This window comes from Dermacentor variabilis, chromosome 5 (genome assembly GCF_050947875.1).
Source record: "Dermacentor variabilis isolate Ectoservices chromosome 5, ASM5094787v1, whole genome shotgun sequence".
Taxonomy (NCBI): domain Eukaryota; kingdom Metazoa; phylum Arthropoda; class Arachnida; order Ixodida; family Ixodidae; genus Dermacentor; species Dermacentor variabilis.
Window position 1 is genome coordinate 202,919,722 of NC_134572.1, and position 24,679 is coordinate 202,944,400.

General features: G+C 44.7%; 1 protein-coding gene across 1 annotated transcript in view; it reads right to left on the reverse strand.

The window, feature by feature from the left end:
• Positions 1–3,668: 3,668 nt before the first annotated feature.
• Zpr1 (zinc finger protein Zpr1) overlaps positions 3,669–24,679 on the reverse strand; it is an 86,337-nt gene continuing 65,326 nt past the window's right edge. The window contains exon 3 of the mRNA XM_075693913.1: positions 3,669–3,985. Coding sequence (XP_075550028.1) covers positions 3,743–3,985 — 243 coding nt within the window. The 3' untranslated portion in view covers positions 3,669–3,742. The remainder of the gene's footprint in view (positions 3,986–24,679) is intronic.

Here is a 24,679-nt window from a genome sequence, read left to right on the forward strand (position 1 = left end):
CAGTGACCCAGGTAGGCAGGAAAAGTTTATATAAAAATAGATGATAGATAGGCCCTGAAAAGTGCGTGAAGTACCCAAAGAATGCTAACGCAATAAGAAAACTGGACTCCTGACTGCTGGCCCAGCCAGTGATGAGACATGCAATCTTGCCATGCCAACACACGTGCCTAGCAGCTACTTTCTTGCTTTCAGTGCGACAGTTTAACTTCCTGTGAATTGTTGTTGTTGTTGTTGTTGTTTTATTTCTATTCTTGCCATACAAATTATCAGACACTGACTGAACCCATAGCCAGAGGCTAGTGTGGGGTTCAGATACAAAAATGCACGATGGCAATGACACAACACTTGTGTAAAATAGAAAGCCCAAAGTCACGGCGAAAGACCAGAGTACACTATACAATGAGGAGAAAATAATACAATATGCATTTTACAGGAGAATGAATAAAGATCTGTAATGAACAACACTGTACAACAAACACAAACCGCGAACGACTGTCACATAGATCAAATAAGGCTCAAAAAGTATGTTCTTAATGCTTTATTAGTTTCGTGGGACTGTTTTATTTCTGGGGGTAAAGCATTCCAAACCTTGGCTCCTGAAAACTGCACCAATCTTTCACTGTAGATGTTATTATTCGGTGGCAGATTAAAGTTACTATGTGTGAGGTTTCTCGTGAGTCGAGAAGGAGAGCGAAACAGGGAGGCATTGAAAGGTTGGTTATATTTTACTATGTTGTTTACACACAGCGCTATCTTTAAAGACCGCAAAAGATCGAAAGGAAGGATATTTAATAACTGGAAAATTGGTTTACTTGGTTCAGTATACTTGCTTTGTGTTATAATTCGGACAGCCCGTTTTTGTAATCGCCGGATAGGATCAAGGTAAGTGTTGTATGTTAAACCCCATGATTCTACACAGTATGTTAGATGACTGTTAATAAGGGTAAAATAAAGGGTACGCAGTGTATGTGTGTTAAAATAATCACGGGCCTGTAATAAGGCATAACAGCCAGAAGCCAACTTTGAACAGACTGCGCTAATCTGATTTTTCCAGTGAAGATGATCATCTAGAATGACACCAAGATACTTAAATGAGTGTGTTCGCTCTAGTGAGTGGCCGTTAATGAAAATGTCAATTTGGGAGTTGTCAATGACTTTTGCTCGTGAACTAAATACCATATATTTGGTTTTGCTTGAATTAATCGTTAGCTTGTTGGTAAAAAACCAGCGTGTAATTTTTTTCAATTCAGCATTTGTCTTTGCTTCTAGATCCTCATGGTTGTCTGCTGTCACTATGATCGCAGTGTCATCAGCATACATTAAAATATCACAGCAACTTAGGACCTTCGGCAAATCATTCAGGTATAACGAAAATAACATGGGCCCTAAAACGGATCCTTGAGGAACCCCGGTCTGTAAATATTTAAGTGATGATATGATGTTATTGATAACTACAGCTTGTTGACGGTTTTCGATGTAACTGGAAAGTAAGCTGTAGGCTTCACCGCGAAATCCATAGTGGTTTAATTTGTTGAGCATAATAGCGTGATCCACAGTATCAAACGCTTTCTTTAAATCAACAAATACAACAGCGGCCAGTTTGTTTTCATGTAATGCTGTGTTAATTAATTGAGTCAGGGTTAGGACTGCAGATGCCGTTGAATGATGTTTTCGAAATCCATGTTGCTGTTGACAGAGTAGGTTATATTTTTCTAAGAATTTGCAAATATTACTGGATAAAATCTTTTCGTAAATATTATTAATAACACTTAGGACAGAAATGGGTCTGTAGCTTGACGGGTTGGATCGGTCTCCATCTTTGTATACTGGGACAACTTTGGCAATCTTTAGTACAGAGGGGCACTTTGCACATTTTAATGAATGATTAAAAAGTTTGCATAAGATGGGGACCAAGATATCAGTGTTTTCCTTAAGTATGCGTGGGTAAATACCGTCCAGTCCGGCAGATTTATTGCCTGGTAAGCTAAGAATAATGGATGTAATTTCCTGGGGTTCGATTTCAAACATTACAAAAGTATTGAGAACTGTATTGGATGCAGCATTTTGTTGTGATTCGGGAAGTTGAGCAGCTAATGATGGGCCGATATTGGTGAAAAAGGAATTAAATCTTTCTGTAGTATTGTGATCTATTTCTTCTGGGAGAACACGGCGGAAACTGGCTTTGCCAGCAACTTCGTTTATTATTTTCCAGACCTTGTGTGAATTGCCAGAAGCCTGTTCAACGAGACGCATGTAATATGCTTTTTTTCGTGCCCTCATCATCGACACGGATCTATTGCGCAGATTCTTAAATTGTTTGGAATAGTAAACATTATCCTTGTGTTGCCTCTGTGACCGAGATGAGCAATGAGTGCAGATACATCGTGCTGGGCAAAACTGTTGTTTGTTCTTGCGATGGCAAGATTTATCTAGCACATTTGCAGTGTGGAAAAATGATGCCCCCCTTGACTTGCCGTGTCAACATGTGCTATACACACGTCGTAGGGTTCCTGTGCTCAAACCTTGTACTTCCAACAGGTGTAGATCAGAGCAAAGATGAACTGTATTGGATCCAGTGATCTGCTTGAGTTATTTTCTGGCACCTCGTGATCAAGTGAATTCAATCAAGTGAATTTGGGCATTCTTTGCAGACAGCAAACATCTGCTGAAGTTCCTTTGATCATTCAGCACAATCAGTAAAAAATTAACCTGAAGGATTAATATGCAGGTGCACTCCAAGCTCATCGGCTGCAACTTACCTAGCTTTGGTAGCATACAGGGTTTCCTGGCACTTACATCGCTGGCCGTAGACCAGTGTTTTGAGAGTACCCGTGTAGTCAGCAGGCATAAAGATGATTGTATTCATGTAATTCCCAAGGCTATGCTCATGGCATGTGAGGAATGTATCAACAACTTATCATCATTGTTCTTGGAAAGCACCACCATCCATGCACAGAGACAGATAGTTTTAATGCGAAAGCATTATATGGCGGAAAATCGGGCGTAGTTGGCGTGACCACACCGTGGTCCAAAAAGGCTATGAATTCATAACCTTTGGTGGGCATTGAATTCACGATGTTATGTTGTGCGCACCTTGTGATGAACACCATTGGTCACGTCGCAGTGCTTCTGCTGGCAAGTGAGCTCCAGTCACATGACTCCGCCAGTGGTGCCACCGGACGTCGTCGAATGTGGCCGCAATGCTTTCGCATTCATCCACATAGGGATAACTAAGTGCCCCTTGAATTTTTTTTTATTGTAATCTCTCCTTGTTTCTTATCCTAGTTCTTTCAATTTTAAAGGGTCTTTATTTCTGGTTTCTGTAAAGTGCCAGCACCACGCTTTATGTTCACACACCATACAGACATGTAGCTAATTGACGATGCTTTTCAATGCCACTAAGAATAAAACTGATAGGAGACCCAAGGTAAGCTGTGACACTGAAAAATACGAACATCAATCTAGCATACCACCCAGACCAGCTCAAAGTTATTCAAGGTTATTAAAGCATTCTTGCAGTGTGCATGTTCTATAGAGTGTGTGATAATGCATGAATAGTGATATCCTGTGTTTAAACTGCGCACAAAAACTGCTTGTGAAAATAGTGGTGATTAAGCGGACTACAAATGACATGGTCAATGCACAGAAGGCAAGGGCACATCGCTGTGCAATGTTTCTCATGGGTTTAATTACTTTCATAGCAGGCACACTGTTGCACAATTTTTCTAGACGCAGGCAGAAGTCAACAGTAGTCCTCAGTCCTCATGTCATTCAACCCAAGCTCGTCATTCTGCTCGAAAGTGCGCTCATAGTGAGTCACCCTCAGGGCTGGATCGGGGTCCGGGGCGCACAGACTCTGCACATAGCTGTTGCCGCAGGGGTCATCCAGCACTAGGGTGACTGGTAGTGTGCCGGCTGCTGCTTTTGCCAGCTGGTCCACCACAGCACCCATACGCAGCCGGCCAGTCCCTGTGGCCGAGTCGCCCTGCAGATTGCCAGCAGAACACAATTGACAGGGTTAATAGTGGTCCCCTTGAACACAAGGACCCCATTTTTAAGCCTTACAATGCCTTTGTCATGTGCTTTTTAAAATATTTGAACAATTTATTTTTATTGAAATGAAAATAAAAGAAACAGATGTAGTCATCTTATAATTATGATGGCTACTCCTTTTGGCATAGCAGGAACAACATCAAAAATATATTTTCACGGCTCTCTTGAGACAAGAGCGGAGACCGGTATTTAATCAAGACAATTAGAAAGAGCATTCAGTTCAGGCTTCTTTTTCTCTAGCACCTTGCTAGCACACACGAGTTCGTCTTCGTCGTCAGCGTGATTGGGCACAGATGGCATCGCGGCAATATGTAGTAAGAAAATGAAAAGAAACCATGTCATAGGGCCAAGAATCCACAGCACACAGTCCTATTAGGCCCGAGAACGAACTACAGGGGCGGTGCGAGCGCCGCTCGCGTGACGTCAGGGCAAGGACTCGCGCCTGTCGTCTGCTACAGTTCGGGCGTTGTCCGGGCGCTTTCTGCGGTGTTTTCGTTTGTTCGCCCTCGTTCTCTCTGCTTGTATAGTTATGGTGGTCGTCTCAAATATATTTTTACGTCTTCCTTTGTGAACATTTATTCAAAGAGCTAATTTCTTAGACAACAATCCAGCTCTCAAAGGCAACACTACAGTGCCAGCCGAAGAAGCGCAAAAGAGCCCATTGCAGGTTTTTCATGCGCGGATGGACAATCGCAAAAAACATCGCATACAGGAATCCAGTTATGATACCATACCTGCCACGGTGCAACAAGTATGTCACAAACGCTGGCTATATATGACTTCTACAACAGCTACGTTGATTTTAATCCCTTAAAACAGGTTTGCTCACGACGAGTAGTTCATGGTATAATATCGTATTTTTGCATTTCTTCACAGAAACGCTTGGCAGTGACAAGGGGAGTTAACTAATACTGGAGTTTAGATTCTACAAGCACCACTTGCTTCTTTAACTGCTTGTCAACATTAGACGGTTATTCCCGTGTTTATTTTAAGCGGCGGAAATTTGACGTAAAGTTAATGAAGGCTTACAGCTATTTACAGAATACAAATATAAATGTACCAATATATATATTTCCTTTTCCGTGATACACGTTCAACTCACTTGAGAAATTTACTGGTGCTTGTTGCTTGAGGAATATACATGACGAATCTGTTTGGCTAACTGACACAGGCTGCTCGGCCCAATTTTTTTTTAGTGAAGTATGCCTTTTGGACATGGCTGCAGCCAGAAAGAAGTCTATGCGTCAATCATTAGTAGTATGGGACATATTGAAGATATTGAAATCCCCCCCCCCGGTGGAGGGTCAGAAATCAAGTGAAAGTATATGCAAGGCTTGTGGTTCTTTCTTTATGAATGTTTGCAATTGAATTGGAGCAAACTTTAGCCTGCAGTTGGGCAAGGTTCTCTTTCATGTACCGACGAAGCAAATAGTTATCCGTTTGTATAATTAAAGAACGCTGGATGGAGACATGGTGAGACAGAAGGTGCTTGAATTTTCCTTTTCTAGGCAATCTAAGCTGCGCTGTAGTAGCTTGAGAATACTTTAGCATTTCCAGTTGGCGCTGTAAAAATATGCTTTATGGTTTCAATTCGAAGTTGTAGTGAACTGATGGGTTGCGCGAACATAGCGTGCCTCACCATACCGACAGTCGGTTGCTACCGTTACGTGATCAGGGATGTGCCATATTGTCGATAAAGGCTACTGAGGGCCACTATAAAACATTTCATCACCTACAATTGATTCGCTCTCTATCTTAACAACGAAACTTTTCTCTCAGGTGATTGCTGCTATGGTGTTTGTGAATTAACTATGTAAATACTCTACATGATGCGCCGTCGTGTTAGCAGCCATCAGCTATTCGTTTTTTGGAGACCTGTTTCAGAGGAGGATGAAAGTAGCAGCAAACTTTTTCATAAGAAATGCACGCCTATTTTTTTACTAATTAATGAATGGCCATATTTGAATAGAACAACACACGAGAGTAATAAGAATCATGATGACAGCTTCGCTGGGCAGTGTCTTTTTAACATCGCATAACATGCTGATGCCAGTTACCAAGATTTTTCTTCCATGTAAAATGCAATGTCTCTCATAGCTAAATACTAAGGGAATGTTAAATGCTTAGCGAGGCATCATACACAACTTCGCGTGTTGAATTTGCAGACATTCTTTTTACGCAAAATTTACGGATAGACACGGCACATATGTGCATGGCAAAACCAGTAGACCCCTTTAACGCTACATAGCTTGCGATATCCAAGTCGCAAAGTTTATTGACTCACGCGCTTTTGAAGAAGAAATTGTGGTTAAGGCATGGCAGCTGAAAGAAGCCGACGTATCCTTCAATACGTACGGCTCGAGCCGCCCATACCCCAAGCATACAAGAAGGGAACGAGAGTGCGCGGCAGCCAAGCGAGCCGGAGCGAGCGGCGTCCTGGCCGTGACGTCCCTCGCGAGAGGGCGCCACTCCTAATCCTCGCCGCTAATACACCCACAAACATATTGCTACGGCATGAGCCGCGCGAGGAGAAGAGGAGGAAAACGTTAGCTGGCGCAGCCTCAGGATGCCATCTTTACTTCACCATCAACCTCATCCTTTAAATAAAGCCAGTTCAACATTAACCATAACAGTTTTGTGGTGGAGGTGCTGGGTACTTCGACCAAGACGACGGAGCTGCTGTAGCAAGTGCCATGCCAGAGCCGACGCATCACTCGACTGCCTCCGACACCACTTGAGATCCCGATGTCCCATGGCGGTGACCAACAGCCTTCTCTGGCTGCTCCAGTGTGAACAACTGAAACCTGGATGCATCAGATGGAGCTCCGCCCTTTCTCAGGAAAATTTGGCGAGTACCTGGAGAAATGGCTCACCCACTACAAGCGTGCAAGCAAGTACAACGGCTGGAACTCCACGGCTCAGCTCGACAATGTCGTTCTGTTCCTCACAGACACTGCGCTAGTGTGGTTCGAGAACCATGAAGATACCTTCACAACGTGGGACAGCTTTGTTACTGACCTCACAGAGTGCTTTGGCGATTCCACCACGAAAAGGAAGCGGGCGGAGCAGACATCGCATCAGCACACTCAAATCCCAGATGAGACCTGTACTACGTACATAGAGGCGATCCTGAAGCTTTGCAAAACAGTCAATCCTCGAATGTCCGAAGAGGACAAAGTTGGACACCTTCTCAAAGGCATAGCCAAGGATGTTTACAATTATTTAATCAGAAAGGAGAGTCTCGCCTCGGTCGCCGACCTCATCAAGCATTGCCGCACATTTGAGGCCTTGAAGCTGCACCGTATCACGCCAAAGTTCGGTAGGTTAGCGAATGTCACAACGGTGGCAAGCGTTGACGATAAGGACAACTACAGTTTTCAATTTGACCTTGCGGCAACTATAAGGCAAATTGTCCGCGAACAACTTGAACGACAGACCAAAGGGGCGGATGTAGAACAGCTTGGTTGCACTTCCAACCAACCTCAAGAACATGCATCTGCTGTGTCTGCATTGTCTGCCATGCCAGGCGTTGCAGACTGTTGAGTCGATCAGCTGCGACAGCATCGATGTTTCTTTCCCGACGACAGGATGCACAATCAACACACTCGTCGAGCTACCACGACGAATTAGAATTCGGAAGATCGTGTTTATTATTCGCAGCATCCCAGGGTTGACCCCGAGGTTTACAATGTCGGTTGCGCATCGCCTGTGTGTTACAGCTGCAGCGCCTCCGGACACATTGCTCGTTTTTGTCGCCGGCGCCGACAAACAACAACATATGGCCCACCACCAGCTTTACCTGATTTTGAATGTGACAGTTATGATGACCGTTGGCCAACAGACCCTGATAGTGCAAGCACCACAGGCCCGTCACCCCAGAATACCTTCCGTTAGTATAGTAGGAATGACGCGCCAGCTTCAGACCGCAGCCTGATGCCCCCAACAACGCCGTTCACCGTCACCACGGCAACGTGCTACGTCACCACCACCGTCGGGAAACTAGCCGGCGCGGCCAAAGGAGGTAAGGTCGCCGGACAGTTTGCGTCCCTGCTGTTCTCTCGCATGGTATGAAGCTCACTGAATCTGTAGAGATTACTTACACCTCCATTACAGTTACAGCGAGGAGGAGCAGTCTCAAACTAGCGAGCCCCACCGAAGCACTTCTTAAGAGCAGATCCTAGGGATGATCAACAAGGCACTGCCCTCACATGAGCGCCACGCTCTCGCACAAGTTTTGCGGGCATTCTTTTTGTGCTCGATTTCATACAAGGCGACTAGCAGGCTTCACTCCCACATTCTCGTGCTCACCACAGAATTGACACCAGATCTGCGCACCCTATTCGGCAAAAGCCTTACTGCGTTTCTTCAACAGAGAGGATAGTTATTGCTGCACAGGTGAAAGACATGCTACGGAAAAGTGTTGTTCAAGAGTCCTTTAGTCCGTGGGCAGCACCAGTAATCTTAGTAAAGAAGAAGGATGGATTGTGGCGGTTTTGCGTTGATTACAGGAAACTGAATGTGGTCACCAAAAAGGATGTGTATCCGCTTCCTAGAATTGATGTCATCGACTGCCTACATTCCGCTGCCTACTTTTCATCACTGGATTTGCGATCATTATTGGCAGATACCCATGCACCCAGACGATAAGGAGAAAACGGCCTTCATGACACCAGACGGTCTTTATGAATTTAATGTTATGCCATTCGGCCTTTGTAATGCGCCAGCAACATTCGAATGATTCATGGACATTATCCTCTGAGGACTGAAATGGGAAATTTGTTTGTGCTACCTCGATGATGTGGTGATTTTTGGCAGCACATTGAGTGAGCATAACAGAAGTCTCAGTCTTGTTCTGGATTGTGTCAAATAAGCCGGCTTGATCCTAAATTCCAAGAAATGTCATTTCGGGGAAATCCGAGACGTTAGTACTTGGGCATCTGGTTGACGAAAACGGTGCGAGGCCAGATCCACGGAAGATTGAGGCAGTCAGCTCCTTCGAGGCACCAAGTCAGTGCGGGAGTTGAGGAGATTCTTGGGCCTGTGCTCATATTTTCGTCGCGTGGTGTACCCCCTAACACGTCTTCTCCAAAAAGCCGTCCCTTTCAACTGGACATCAACTTGCAACGACGCGTTCCTCCAGCTAAAGTTTCTACTAATGTCAGGGCCCATATTGCGTCACTTCGATGCATCCTCACCTACAGAAATGCACGTGGATGCCAGTGGCATCGGCATCGGTACCGTACTAGTGCAACATCATCAAGGAGCTGAACACGTTGTAGCTTATGCTAGTCGCTCTTTGACTAAGGCAGAACGCAATTACACTGTGACCGAGCAAGAATGCTTGGCAGCTGTTTTCGCAGTCCACAAATTTTGGCCCTATATCTGCGGACGCCCATTTACTATCGTTACTGACCACCACACGTTATGCTGGTTGGTGAATTTCCGTGACCCGAGTGGACGACTGGCACGTTGCGCTCTTCAACTGCAGGAGTATGACTTCGTTATTTCCTACAAGTCTGGGCGTCGCCATGCAGATGCAGGCTGTCTCTCCCGCTTTCCTCTGACAATGACGGAGTGTGAAGAAGACAATTCTGATGACTTTTTTGCTCTCATTTCTTCTACATTCTCAGACTCGATGACTTTCAAGGCACAGCAGGAAAATGATATTAGTTTGAAACCTCTATTTGCAGCCACATCGCGTCCTGGAGCCACCAGTCGATTTTGTGTCCGTGACAGCCTGCTTCACAAGACCAATTACTCGGCTAAAGGCGCAAGCTCCCTTCTGGTGGTGCTGCAGAGTCTGCGAGCGGACATACTGAGAGCCATGCATGACGATGCAACCTCTGGCCATCTAGGATTCATCAGAACCTTAAACCGGACACAGGAGCGTTTTTACTGGCCCAGAATGCGGGACACAGTCAAGCACTACGTCACCAGTTACAAACAATGTCAATGCTATAAGCGCCCTATGACCACTCCACCAGCTCTTCTCCAACTTCTGCTGCTGCATTGCCTGCCATTTGAACAACAGGGTATCGATCTTCTGGGCCCATTTCCCCGATCATCTAACAACAACCGATGGGTGATCGTATGTGTAGACCCGTTACGCAGAAACAGCAGCCATACTATCTTCAACAACTGCATCCATAGCAATGTTTTTGCTTCGATTCATTATTCTTCAGCATGGTTTCCCCCCCCGTGTCATCATTAGCAATCGTGGTTGTCCATTGCGGATGCCGTAGAACTGCTTCATCTCTGCAGTTCGCAGTTCAGCCATTCAACGCCTTATCACCCTAAGACAAATGGGCTTGTAGAACGTACGAACAGAACTCTAACATGCTGGCCACGTACGTATCTTCCGATCACAGAGACTGGGATGACATACTCCTCTTCACCACCTATGCTTATAATACTGTAAAGCATGAGACGACCGATTACAGTCCTTTTTATCTCCTTTACGCATGTCCACCGCTAAGCTGCATTGACACTATACTGCCGTTTGACTTTCACAGCAAGTACTTTGCTGCCAAGACACTTTGTCTTGCCGAAGAAGCCCGGCGTATTGCTCGTCTTCATACTGTGGCATCACAACACTGACCGAAAGAGCGCTGTGACAGCTGACACCAGTCTGTCTCGTACTCTAAAGGAGACTTTGTGTGGTTGTGGACTCCGGAACGTAAATGTGGCTTATGCGAAAAGCTTTTACCCCAGTACACGGGCCCATTCGTCATTGTAGATTGCTTGAGTGACTTGACGTACGTGGTGGCACACTTGACGTCTGCTGGTCGTGGGTCTAGCCAGACCCAGTTATTACATGTTGCTCGTCTTAAGCAGTTTCACCCCACGCTTTCCGAGTGATTTGGACTTGCCCAGCGGGCTTCGTCTGGCAACCGGGAATTGCTACGGCATGAGCCGGGCGAGGAGAAGAGGAGGAAGACGTTAGCTGGCGCAGCCTCGGGACGCCATCTTTACTTCACCATCAACCTCGTCCTTTAAATAAAGCCGGTTGAACATTAAGCATAAGAACATAAATATAAAAGGCAAATGCAAGTCGCACCACAATGAGTTCGTAAACAGTCACAAACACACACAAGCGGCTGTGATGTAGACTGCAATGAGCACATAAACAGATGAGGAATTACACAAAGTTAAATAATGCACGCGCAGAATACAAAAATGTATAACACGTAATATACATGCGCTAATAATTATAAATAACAGAAGCAACTTATAGTTACATCATCATCAGTAGCAGCAGCCTGTTTTATGTCCGCTGCAGGACGAAGGCCTCTCCCTGCAATCTTGCATTGTGCGGCTATTCAGTACTTGTTAAGGGTGCCTGTGTCTTTGTAAAAATGTTCAAGTGCATTCAATGCTTAGCAGATATAATTTCGACATATGGCCACAAGGTTGCCGCTACCTAAACTCAAGACTATCCAATCCTGTCAGCACGGTGGTGGTGAGTGGTGGTGGCTATCCAATAAGGCTTCTTTATCTAGCTTTTCCATTTGTGCTTCTTTGCTCACTGCTGGCGACAATGCCTTTTGTTTTCAAGCTATAAAACAATATGTTATTTTAGCCATTCAAAATGCTTTGTCAGGGCCTCGGAAGTCCTTAAAAATCACTATGAACACTGCTTTGACCATGTGCCTCTTGCATGCCACAAGATGGTGACCAACACAGCACAATTTGAATAAAAGATTTACTTTGTTCCATGAAGTCACAACAATACTTGAGTGGCTCATTTCTGAAATAGTCACACAATGTAAAGCTGCAGTATATAATTCATCTTGTTTCAACAAATGTTAAACTGCCCATGTCTTAGAGCAGTATAGTGTAACAGGGTCTATTGGCTCCGAGCAGTGAGCCTAGTAATGCCCAGCACTGAATAGTTTTAAGCAGCTCTGGTCTCAAGGGACGACAAGAGCCAAGCAACAGCAGCGATGCCTGAGCTCTCTCTGTCATTAGAAATGCATAGCTTGTTTCTGGTTAACCTTTCACGCCTACATGCCGCCTGCACACAAGAATGTTTTTAACTTCTTTCACAGAGTTCACAATAGCGAATGCTTGGGCTTGTTGGTATTGCATTGCTAAATGCTCGCTGTGTTTGCATTGCAAACACAGCAAGAGAGACAAAGCTAAATTGTTGGAAGCAAAGCGCTGTGGTTTGTTTGTGTGTTTTGCAATCTTAGATTTAGCAATTCTTTCACAGCTCAATTGCAGAGTGCCACAAGTTTGGACTACTTACTAGGAGCACATACACAGAACCAAAGAGAGTGAATAGAATTATTTAATTCAGCACACACAAAGAAGAAGGTGACATCATTTTGCAAAGCAAAGAAAGCATTTTGCACTTGTCCGAGGATCCCGACTACATTTATTGTGAAACTGAAAAAACTGAAAAACTGAACATTTATTGTGAAACCTAAAACTGGCATCTCCAAATAAAGAATATCACCAAGGCAATGAAGATGGGCAATGTCAGAGGTGTCTATCTAGGCAGTAATGGTTCTGTGCAAGATACTATGTACCTTACGACACAATGCTGTGTAGCAGGTGAATTAATGCTAGTCACCAGATAAAAAAGGTGCGGTGAGCACCTTTCTCGGGTCCTATTAGTTGTGAAATTCGCAACAGCTCAGTTGCAATATATGCTGTAAAATAATTATTTCAAGCCTTAATTAATTATGTTTTTTTTATTAGTCCATCGCACCATTCAATTTCTCCTGCAAAACGGTCCGCCTCCTTGAGTAATCCATCCCAACGACCACAACTGTGCTATCTGCCACAAGCAATTAAAAAAAATTCTGTGTATGGTAGTGTAAAGAAACACTCAATATAGTGCTTTGACTTCTTATCTACGAGCCAAGACAGATATATAGCATCAAAATATGACAAACCTGGGCATGTTTATTGATTGAAAGCGTGTGTAAGGAAGTAACAAATATAGTGGTCAAATTTTTGTGGGTGTTAATAATGCAGTATTCCTTGGGCAACTAAGGACACAGATGCAGAAAGAGTCCAAAACTCCAAATGATGCCAACAGAAATTACATGCCTGAAAGCATAAAGCATATTTTATGGGACAAGTTGTGAATGAAACGCCTACACAGGTGTTGTGTGAATTGAAATGAAATGCCAAATGAAAGATTCTCTTCGTAGTATCGAGCATGAGCAGAACATCCCTGCATCATATTGAAGAATACATACATTTTCTTTGACCTGCCCTGTTGTCATGCTAATAAATTCATTATGCCTGCACTTGTATTTAACATAAGTGGCCATTTTTTCTTATGTAATACTGAATGAATAATTGAATATACCAGCTGAGTGACAATACGACTTGTTTTTTTAAGCACAAGCCACTTGATGCTGCAGAAAGTGCATACATTTGCAGCATACGCCACAATGGTGGCCAAAGGGTCATCCACGCAACACCACAAAAGAGATCAAATACTAGAAGGCTGTTGACCCTGCCACACATGGAAAACCTCTGGAGGCAGTGAAATGCTCTGCTGCTCTTGTCATGTGATCACACCACATCGTCACTGAAAGCTCAGCTGCAGATGATGCCACACCATGTCACACAGTGCACGATAGTGGGCTAGATATAAAGCTTCCAAAAGCTTTGTATCAGAAGATTTGGTGTAGATTCCAAAAAGCAGGTATCTAAAAAACAAGCTTTTATGAGTGGACAGAAGGATATACGTACCCAAACACAATGAAAGCTGGGTAATAGTCTCACAATTATGTACAATGGTGAAAAGGTAGACAAACCCTGGGGCACTAAGCCGACCAAAGTAAAATTTAAAAGAAAAGACGTTTTGGCCCCCACACGGGAGCCTTGTTCACAGCTAAAATAAACAAAGGTGTTTGAACAGCTAATTTAAATAGTCTTTAACACGTGATGCAGGCAGCGCACATACACCTATGGCAGATTGCCATCGCTCCTGTTCAGAGTGCGTGGCGTAGCCTGAATCATGAGCTACTCAAGATAAAGGCATCGAGATAGCCCTTTCTCCCTGGCAAGGACACGTGCCTTCCCCCAGTTGATGCGTGGCCACTTGAAGCAGCATGCTCAGCCAAAGCACTGGATTTCACATTTTCTTTTCTCACGTACAACATTGTACAACAGCATTGTACTGTACGCCTGCACGTCATAATTGCACGCCTTTCAAAGTCATCAGTTTCGCCAATATACACGTAGTCACAATCCGCGCATGGGACAACGTACACAACACCTGGGAATTTCTCTTTTGGTAATTTGTCCTTAACATTGACGATCGATTGTCGTAGTTGCTGGCTTGGAATGTGTGCCACTTGAACAGTGTAAGAACACAGAACACGGCTTAGAGCTTCCTTTGTAGACAGGATATATGGTATTCTGGTGGGCTTTTGACTACAGGCAACATAGGATAACTGTGGACGTGCCATCTGTCATTCAACAGCAAGAAAGAACACGGGTAACGACAGGTGGATAGTTCCTGCCGTACCACGCTTATGTCGGCTGCGTAGTCTTCCTGTCTTGTGCAGATTTTCTCTGCGTGTCGTAGAAGCATAGAAACCACTGCCCTTTTGTGAGAAGCAGGTTGCATAGAGCCGAAATGCAAGTAGCGTACTGTGTGAGTTGGCTTTTTGAAAACTCCGAACGACAAAGTAGACCCCTTTCTTTCAATCAGCATATCAAGGAACAGGAGTTTGCCGTCGACTTCCTCTTCCACCTTGAACTGGATTGCCGCTTCCATGCTGCTCAGGCGCGAAGTGAACGATTGAACTGCTTCTTTGTGAATGATGCAAAAACAGACATCCACGTTGTGGGGATGCGCGACTCTCGCGCGTCCCCTGATGTTTTTCCCGCATAGCGCGTCTCCTGTACTACCGCTTCGCTGCGTGGCCTGCGTGACGCCTGCGCCGACCGATGTGGTTGAAGCGCAGTGCGAGAGATGGCGCGAGTGTTGCGCTGCTAACGCCACCGACAGGCGAGGTTACCTGGGCGCCGAAGGGAAGGCGCTTGCTCTCTTGGGGTTCGAGACAGCAAGCGGGACGGACGTGCCGTGCCGCACGTGCAGCGACCCTCTTCCCCGGCGGGTCGGCGCGCGGCGTGGACATTCCGTGCGCGCGGCGACCGGTGCTTCTGCGAGACCGCCTCGCGTGGCCGCCTTCGAACGCGCCACGATTCGCGTGACCATACACGCCAAGGACCAGGCGTTGGGATCCAGCATAGGGCGAACATATTCGCTCGCTTCCGGTCGCGGTGAGTCAGACTTCTAGATTTGTCGCGCGCCCATCGGCATGTTTTGTGGATAGCAACTCGGCTAGCAGGCATTGATTTATGAAAGGTGCAATAAATGCCCTTGTGATTGTTTGCACTACTGTGTTGTCGTTCCTTTGTCCCAAGAGCACGGTGTGAGAGACCCCACAATGTAGCGAAAAAATGCCTTTGGAGCAGGGCTGAACGAAGAGAGCGCTCTACATTCAAGTGCTTCCATTGTCAAATTACCGGCGGTTACCAATATAGAAGCTCCCATAGCCGTTCTGTGGACCTGTTTGTAGAAACATTTTTGGAACGTAAAGTATGTGTTTGACAAACAGAACTGCAACAGCCGAGCCAGGTCTGGTGCATCGATGGGCGATCGATCTTTCGGGTAGAGCTGCATCCGACTCCAGAGCGGTCTTGCATACATCCACGGCCAGTTCCGTTGACACACAAGTGAAAAGCAATTTCACGTCAAATGAGACCAAGATGTTTTTATCCAGTATGATGTTACGGACTTTGTCCATCAAGTCATAGGAGTTGTGTATGTGAGTGGCACATTGTCTGACAAGGGGCGAAATGACATGATGTAAAAATCCTGATAGCTTGTGCAGGGGGGAACATGTAAAATCTACAATTGGACGCATGGGGATGCCTGGCTTGTGAACCTTGGGGAGGCCATAAAGAGCTGATGCCGAACCATTACGACAAAGTAATGTGAAACACAGTGACTGGGGTTCTGGGGTGACCCCGCGGAAGACATCGGCCAAAAGCTTCTGGTAGTCTCTGCACCTTGGGTATTGGATCCCGGTCAAGCTGAACGTACGTGTTCGTGTCCTCTAACAGCATCAACATCTTCTGGGAGTAGTCGACTTTGCTCAACAGAACAGTTGCATTCCCCATGTCTGCAGGAAGGATCACGACCTTGCAGTTGCCGCCAAGCCTCTTTACCGCTTGATGCTCTCCTGAAGACAGGGACAAAGAAGGGGGGCCTCGGAGTATGGAGAGAACAGACACAACATGAGTGCATGCCTCATCACTGTGTGCGGGATAAACTTGACTAACGACGTTCTCCACAGCACATACAAACTTCTTTTTATCCGCTGCAGCTCTGGCATTGAAATTGAGCCTGAGGCTGAGGACCGACAGCTCAGTTTCATCTGGTTTGTACGAAGACTTGTTGAGAACCGTGCACTTCCCTGCTTTGCGTTGAATGTCGCTTCGGTAGGCTTGAAGTCTGCGAATCTTGTTGTCAAAACTCAGAAGTGCGGCGGAATACCTTATATCCTGTCCACAAGTGAAGCTCTAAGCCGTGTTCTGCATTTTTACAATGTTCAAGTGGCACACATTCCAAACCAGAAACTACGACAATCGCTCGTCAATGTTAAGGACAAATTACCAAAAGAGAAATTCCTAGTTGTTGTGTACGTTGTCCCCTGCACGGATGGCGACTACGTGTACACTGGCGAAACTGGCGACCTTGAAAGGCGTCTTAAACAGCACAATTATGACATGAGAAAAGAAAATGTGAGATCCAGTGCTTTGGCTGAGCATGCCGCTTCAAGCGGCCACGAAATCAACTGAGGGAAGGCACATGTTTTTGCCAAGGAAAAAGAGCTATCTCGATGCTTTTACCTTGAGTCGTTCATGATTCAGACTAGGCCACACACTCTGAACAGGAATGATGGCAATCTGCCGTCAGTGTATGCATGCTGCCTGCGTCACGTGTTCAAGACTATTTAGACGAGCTGTTCGAACACCTTTGTTTATTTTACCTGTGAACAAGGCTCCTGTGTGGGAGCCGAAAAGTCTTCTTTTATTTAAGATTTTAATTTGGTCGGTGTAGTGCCCCGGGTTTCGTTTACCTTTTCACCATGTTTTATCCCAACCAGACGGGCTTCTGTCAAACACTGAACTTCATTATGTACAATAATACTCGTAACTAATAATCAGAACTAAATGTGCATAGCCACAGAATTTAGCATATTGATTTAATTTCACATATTGTAAAATTTGAGACATAGTGGTGCTCCAGTTTGGCATGCACAAATAGCTCTTGTAGAAGATTTTGGGCAAAGAAATGCAAGACTCTGGGAATAACGGAACATTATTTTTGAGAGTTTGAAAACAAACCAATGTCAACACTAAGATAACTTTTTATTATGCACTAGCCAAAAGAAGTCTATAGACCTCTTCACGGCGATCAAGTGAGTGTTGTGGCCATGTTTGATCATGTGGTGACGCATCCATTGCTTGCCTCCGTTGCTTCCGTGTTCACAATTGATATGTGTGACACACGGTGCGGCTCAGCAAACCTCTGTATTGACAGATATTGTAGACGATGACTGGTTGGACGACACAAAGCTTTGGCCGCAGCTTCAAAAGACATGTAAGTGATTTGCGAGCTCATTACACATTGTTCAAATAGTGCAAGCAGCTCATACGGCGCTTGTACTAAATGTGGGGCTAGAAATGCATTCCAATCTGTCCAAACTTTGTGATTATGAATTAAATCAGGATCAGTGTGTTTTGCTCTTCGTTCTTCATTCGGCAAACACTTTGAAGCAGCGGCTTGTCAAGTTTCTGACTCGGTAAACTTCCTTGGTGCAGTCACTATCCAATTGTTCATTTTCTGCATAATTGCTTGTGGTGTGCTTTGTTGTGATAGATTTGTTCTTGCTATACCTAAAGCTTAGAACGTAGATATTCTGTACTTTTTAATAGCTTGTAGCAAAGGTGCACTACCACTGATCACTCGCTTATTCTGTGGACCGTTATGAAACATCCAGCTCTACCGATGCTTCGGCACATTGATTGAAGTGTGCACCATCATTCATTTATTATTTATACATTGGCAATAGATTGGGTGTAAATTTACGTGTGAGTTGGAGTGTATGTGTGTAAATGTGCGAGAAGCTTACTACGCCAGGAAGTGGCGCTACTCTCTTTGCAACTGTGTAACGAGTGGTACTCACTCTTGCCAACATTCCAGAGTTGAAGTCCTTTGTTTGAAGGCTAGCAATATAACGCTGGTGGATGAGCAAATTTTTTTTAACCTCAGGGAAAGCCGCACTTCGCAAAGGGCTGGTAACACAGGCAGTGCTAATGTAGCAGCGGTCCGTGAACTTGGTCACACAGATTCATTCCATTTCTTAATATGCCAGTCACTATTTTTGCAGTCGATGTTGGTGACAATGAAAAGACTATGATCTATAGTCGTAAAGTCAACCACGATGAGCCTAAACCCAGACATCCGGATGGAAAGGTTATTGGAGACAGTGTGCCATGTCCAATTCTGTACGACAAGACAGAGCCTGAATACGAAGCAAGGATGCGAAGGCGACACCCGGTACCTCATTTTCCTTGTCTTTTGCACACAGCAACAGAAGAGAGCACACCAACATGATTATGATCAGGGGCAACAACTTTGTCATCTTCATAAGACATGACTCGTGTTAAGAATGCAGGACAAAGAACATTAACACAGCTTTGATCTGTCAGCAGAAGAAAGAAAAAAAAAACACACCCACGAGCATGCAGAGGGAAGCAGCAGTGGTGGCCCAGTCCTGGCCTTGGCAACTCCGCTGCTTCAGTGGCAGTAGGCGGCAGACATAATTAACGCCATCCAGCAAGCTGGTGGGAAAGCACATCCGCTTCCCTCCCATCCTTCCTCACAACTATGCTCTCCTCACTCTCCCTGGTAACTCCTCATCTTCGAGGTCTCCACGTGTGCCCGCCTCAGAGCAGGTACAGCGCCAGCTTAGCCCAATCCTTTACGTTTTATTTACTGCCATTATCGGGAAGTGAGCTTTGGCCGGAGTGGGCAGTTTCGTGGTCCTCGCTCGCTGTGTGCTTGTGCGCCGCAATACTTCATGACTCGAGCCGTTCGTGCATCTTGCTATGATGCACGAATACTTCAAAAACAGGTCCTTTTTTTAATTCAAACTTCTTTTAGCTAGAACAAATTTTCGAGCCCTGTCGCATTTAGGGGAAAGTTTATGCTTTATGTGATGCTAAAGAAAGTCCATGCTAACAAGCGGTGCTGCTTTCATGGTAACGAGTGGAATGGCAGACCCATGGGAAGTTGTGGCATTCCTCCTTGTGCAGTGGTGCACACGAGTGCTTTTGTGTGCATGCAAGTACCCAGAGTTCTGTGGTCTCCCTGCGATATACACAAGCCGTGCTTCGAAATCGAAATTAGGCGCACTACAGCAACACGGTAAACTGCGGTATCACATGTAAAAGCATCATTTCACTTTCTAAACTTAGCTTGGCTTGGCTAAAATGAATGCCTTCACTTGTATATGATTAAAGCAGTTGGACAGGAAACCATGAAAGCATGTAGCTATTATTGTAGAAATATTGAGCACTTGAGGAATCACGAAGCACAATAACATCAGCTTGATAAACAAAATATTATTCTCACAGCTAGGGCTGCACTTGTCTGTTTCTCACCAATGCCAGAGCACAATTGCCAGCGCTAACAATTGTATAAAACAGACTAGAGTATTGTGTTCTTTCTATGTGTATTGTGTTCTTTTTACTTTCTAATAGTGATTGATGACTGCTACTTTTCCAAAACATTGACAACTGTATATGATGAAACAGAGGGTTGTGCTGTACATATATATTTTGCTGCTGTAATATGTCTTTGCTTAAACTATTGCAGGAACAAATACTAGAAATTAGCCGAGCGATGGAGGAAAAGGGTAAGGGAATGGAAGGCAGGAGGGATTGAAATTGTGCACTTGTATTATGCCTTGTTGAAGGCAAATACACAGTGGTCCGCACAAAAACATCGACGCTTCCGCAGACTACAAGTTACTGTTTGTGGCACATATAAGAAATTTAATTTTGCTATTGTACTTTTATTTTTTCTCTCTTCCTATTGTTCCCTCTGTTAGAGTGCAAGACTGTGTTATTCGGGCCACAGCACTGCCCAGACCCGCTCAAAAGCATCATTGCTTTGGTGGGCTGACAAAATATTTGACTATATTTTATGTTCTAAATAAATAAATAAAGAAAGAAAAAAATTGCTATTGCATGCATCTATCATCTTCCAGCATATGACTTCATGATATCCAATCGCTATTCCAGATTCAAAACTTCTGAGGAAAAATTTTTTGCAGCGTTTTCCATGTTACCATTGTACATTGAACATTCTGACCAGTAAGCACTAAAAGCAAGGGGGGCTGGGTTCCATAAAACTTGGTTGTCAGACTCCTTAGTATGGAAGAAGTGATAAAAGTGACAAAATAAATGGTGCAAATGGTGAATATTCCTAATGATTCTGCTATAGGACAGCAGAAGTTGTTCAAAGCTCCAGTTCCTTAGTGGAGGAGGAAATAACTTATGCTCTAATTTCCAGTCATTCAAACAAGAATGCCTCTCCGTTAGACATCCTATGAATTTGTCATCCCAGTTCAGGCAAAGCAATTGATTATTTACTCAGTACTTCACCACGTTTTCATCCCTTTAAACTGGCCTGGGCTGCTGCAGTAATTCCTTAAAGGGACACTAAAGGTTACCAGAAAGTCAAGTCAAAGTGATAAAGCAATGCTCTAGAACGTCTAAGGCATCATTATAATCGCAAACAGAGCTTTAGTAACCGAGAAATTGAGGTAAATGCATGACACGATTTGAGACCCCCCAGCGACATTCCGGTACTAGCCCGATGACGAAAGCATTCCTCATCATAATTTATGTCACTAGTACTCAACTACTCGTATTAAAAAAATAATTTCATTAGATTATAAGACGGAAGAAAATGCTACTTGTCTACTTCTATTCGACTCTAAGAAAAAATAACATTTTGACGTTACCCTTGAATAGTATGGGTGATCGAAAGGTTTCGTTTTCGCTCGACTCTGCGCGCTTGACTTTGCGCAGCGCGCTTTGGAGTTTCAGTTGTTTCTTTATCGCGTCGTGCTGCGGTGGTCCTGCTGGCTCGCGAAACTTGCATTTGGAACAAGCAGCGAGAATGCCACGTCCATGTGATGTCCTGGGATGCGCGAACGGTCCGCGGAACTTGGCCAAGGGCAGTTGCAACGGTGAATCCAATGTTACTTATCACTGTGTGCCAACGACTGAACCTCTCTGTTCGAAGTGGTTAAGTGCCGTACCTCTGCCACAGCACGCTGACAAAGAGCCGAGAAATCACGTAGTTGCTCGCTGCACTTTCCTCCAGGGAATTACGAGTTCAACGCCGACTTACTGAAGTCGCGTGAAGTGCCTTTCAAAGCAGGCCGTTGTCGTAGTAGTACGCAACGACACCGGCAGCGCGAGCCCTCAACAGCAGGTCACATTCATCCGTGCTTAAATCGCTGAACTCGAGCCCAGCGTCGCGAGCTAATGTGTCGTTGTCAGGGCCATCCATTGCAACTAGCGTCGAAGTTGGCGTCATAAAATAAAGAACCAGCTTATCATCGTGCACTTTCCCTTCCGCTAGCCACCACAGTTCCGCTTTCGTGCTACTGTCGGCTCTGTCTTGGCTCTGTTTCTGGCCGCGCGTTTGCGTTTTGTGCAGAAAAGCCGTAGTGCCGTCTGCGGGAGTCGTTTTACTCACCGACGGCGCAACGTCACTATGAGACCATGACGTCAATACTCCTCGATTGGAGGGTGGGTGATTTGAACTGCGCTAGAGGTACGCGGACACTTCAGAACGCATTTTCTCTTAAAATAAGTGTCTTCTTTGCACGAAACAAGCGTTTCGAGGCTTCCGGGATTGTATTTCAACAGTCCACGTTGGTGTCCCTTTAAAAGAACTACAATGTGCATCTAGTGATGTCTAGTTTATTACTTTCATGTCATAGTGCATCAGCTGCAATCATGCTTCGATCACAGTTTTGAATGGCACTCCATGTATCAAAATATAATTTAAATAAACCTGTCATTTTTTTCTTTACTAAACCGACTCCATGAAACTCTGCATAAGATTTGATTATTCAAAGATAATTTTTCTAAAATATTCATACTCGCTATTATAACCGCTCTAGTATATATGAGAACAGTTTAGTGAGCAAACTACCACTAATATTTACCTTCACCATCTACCAGAAAACTAGCTGCTAACAACATTTGATTGGCGTGAATTGCAGATTTCAGTAACTTTGTGGCCATGTGTTGAAACAAAATAAATAAATTCGAAGATTTTTAAGCACTTGATAAAATTTAACGGTTTTCAAGGCTTTCAAAGACTGTTGCAAACTATTGCAAGACGGTTTGAGGCCAGGCCAGTTGGCGTTTTATATTCATCATCATCCTCAGCCTGGCCTCTGCCCACTGCAGGGAAAAGGCCTCTCCCATACTTCTCCAACTACCCCGGTCATGTGCTAATTGTGGCCATGTTGGCCCTGCAGACTTCCTAATCTCATCTGCCCACCTAACTTTCTGCCGCCCCCTGATACGCTTCCCTTCTCTTGGAATCCAGTCCGTAACCCTTAACGACCATCAGTTATCTTCCCTCCTCGTTACATGCCCTGCCCTGCCCAGGCCCATTTCTTTTTCTTATTTCAACTAAGATGTCATTAACTTGTGTTAATGACATCTTAGTTGACATCTTAAGGCACAGCTGTTATACACTTTCCTCTTGAGGGATAATGGCAACCTGCTGTTGATGGCCTGATAATGCCTGCCAAACGCACCCCAGCCCATTCTTATTCTGATTACTTCAGTCTCATGATCCGGATCTGTGGTCACTACCTGCCTAAGTAGATGCATTACCTTACCACTTCCAGTGCCTCGCTACCTACAGTAAACTGCTGTTCTCTTCCGAGACTGTTAAACATTACTTTAGTGTTCTCCAGATTAATTTTTAGACTCACCCTTCTGGTTTGCCTGTCCAGGTCAGTGAGCATGCATTCCAATTGGTCCCCTGAGTTACTAAGCAAGGCAATATCATCAGTGAATTGCAAGCTACTAAGGTATTCTCCATTAACTCTTATCCCCAATTCTTCCCAATCCAGGTCTCTGAATACCTCTTCTAAACACGCTGTGAATAGCATTGGAGAGATCGTATCTCCCTGCCTGATGCCCTTCTTTATCAGGATTTTGTTGTTTTTCGGTGTTTCATATTACTGTGAATTAAAGCTCACATCAGGACAAGAACAGTAAATGAACAAGACAAGCGCTGCCTTGCAAGAATCCTGTTATAAAACGCTCAAATGACAATTCACCTTCAGTGCAAGAAAAAAAAATTACTTCAATCCTGGGCTTTTAAATGCAAACACCATGACTTGTTTATGAGGCACACCATAAAAGAGGTCTCCAGATTGATTAAATTCTGGCATTTTACAGGCCGAAACAAGGATATGTTATGAGGCACGCCATAGTGGGGGACTCCGGACTAATTTTGACCACCTGGAGTTCTTTAACCTGTACCCAAAGCACAGTACCCAGGCATCTTTGCATTTCGCCCCCATCGAAATGCCACTGCCGTGGCCAGTACTCGATCCCGCGTCCTCAGGCTTAGCAGCGCAACACCATGCAAAGCCACTATGACCCCATGGTGGGTGGCACTCCAGATTAATTTTAGTGGTAAGACAAGACAAGGTTGTACAAAGCAATTCGTAGGAATTGCTACAGATGGGTGGATGTCTGATTTTCCCTTTATTAATTACTTCTCTCCACCTTGCGAGTTTCCACAGAACTATTACATCAAACTCTTGCCTTTGCTTCGTGTTGTCGACAAATTCAACTTCATCCTGCCATCTGCTAGCCGCCTGGTTAGCTCAGATGGTAGAGCGGCTGCCCCGGAAAGGCGGTGGTTCCGGGTTTGAGTCCCAGACCAGGACGAATTTTTCTTCAACTGTGAGGCTTTTCTTTTGAGGAACCCGTATGGGGGTTTTCTTCATAGCAATTGCTACGAATGGGTAGATGTCTGATTTTCCCTTTATTAACAATTGTTGTCTTGCTCCATTCGACCTAAACTTCTGGCAATTGCCTGAGGACTATGATAGCTTTACAATGAAAGCATAACTTTTTCTATTTACTTTGTTACACGAATCATGTGGCATGTTTTCTGTGATATCGTCAACTGACACTATCAGGTCCGAAAGGGTTAAAGCCAGCTTTGCCACAGTACCACTGTGTTGCGCAGCAAAGCATACAGACGCCGCCAACGTGATTTTGGTTTTGTATCTGATTGTACCGCTCAGAGAATTTTTGGCCCAATTTCCGTGAAAAAAAAAGAAAAAAAAAAGGGGTGCACACTAGATTAGGGTAAATACCGTAATCAGACATTGTGAGCTACACTTAGTGCTTGAGAATCTTCTTTGGGCAAGCCAAAAATAGGTGTTTCCGCTGGGAGATGACGTGTTCACACATTCACTGTCCCATAAGCTCTGTCGAGACAGACACTGCCACTACAACGGTC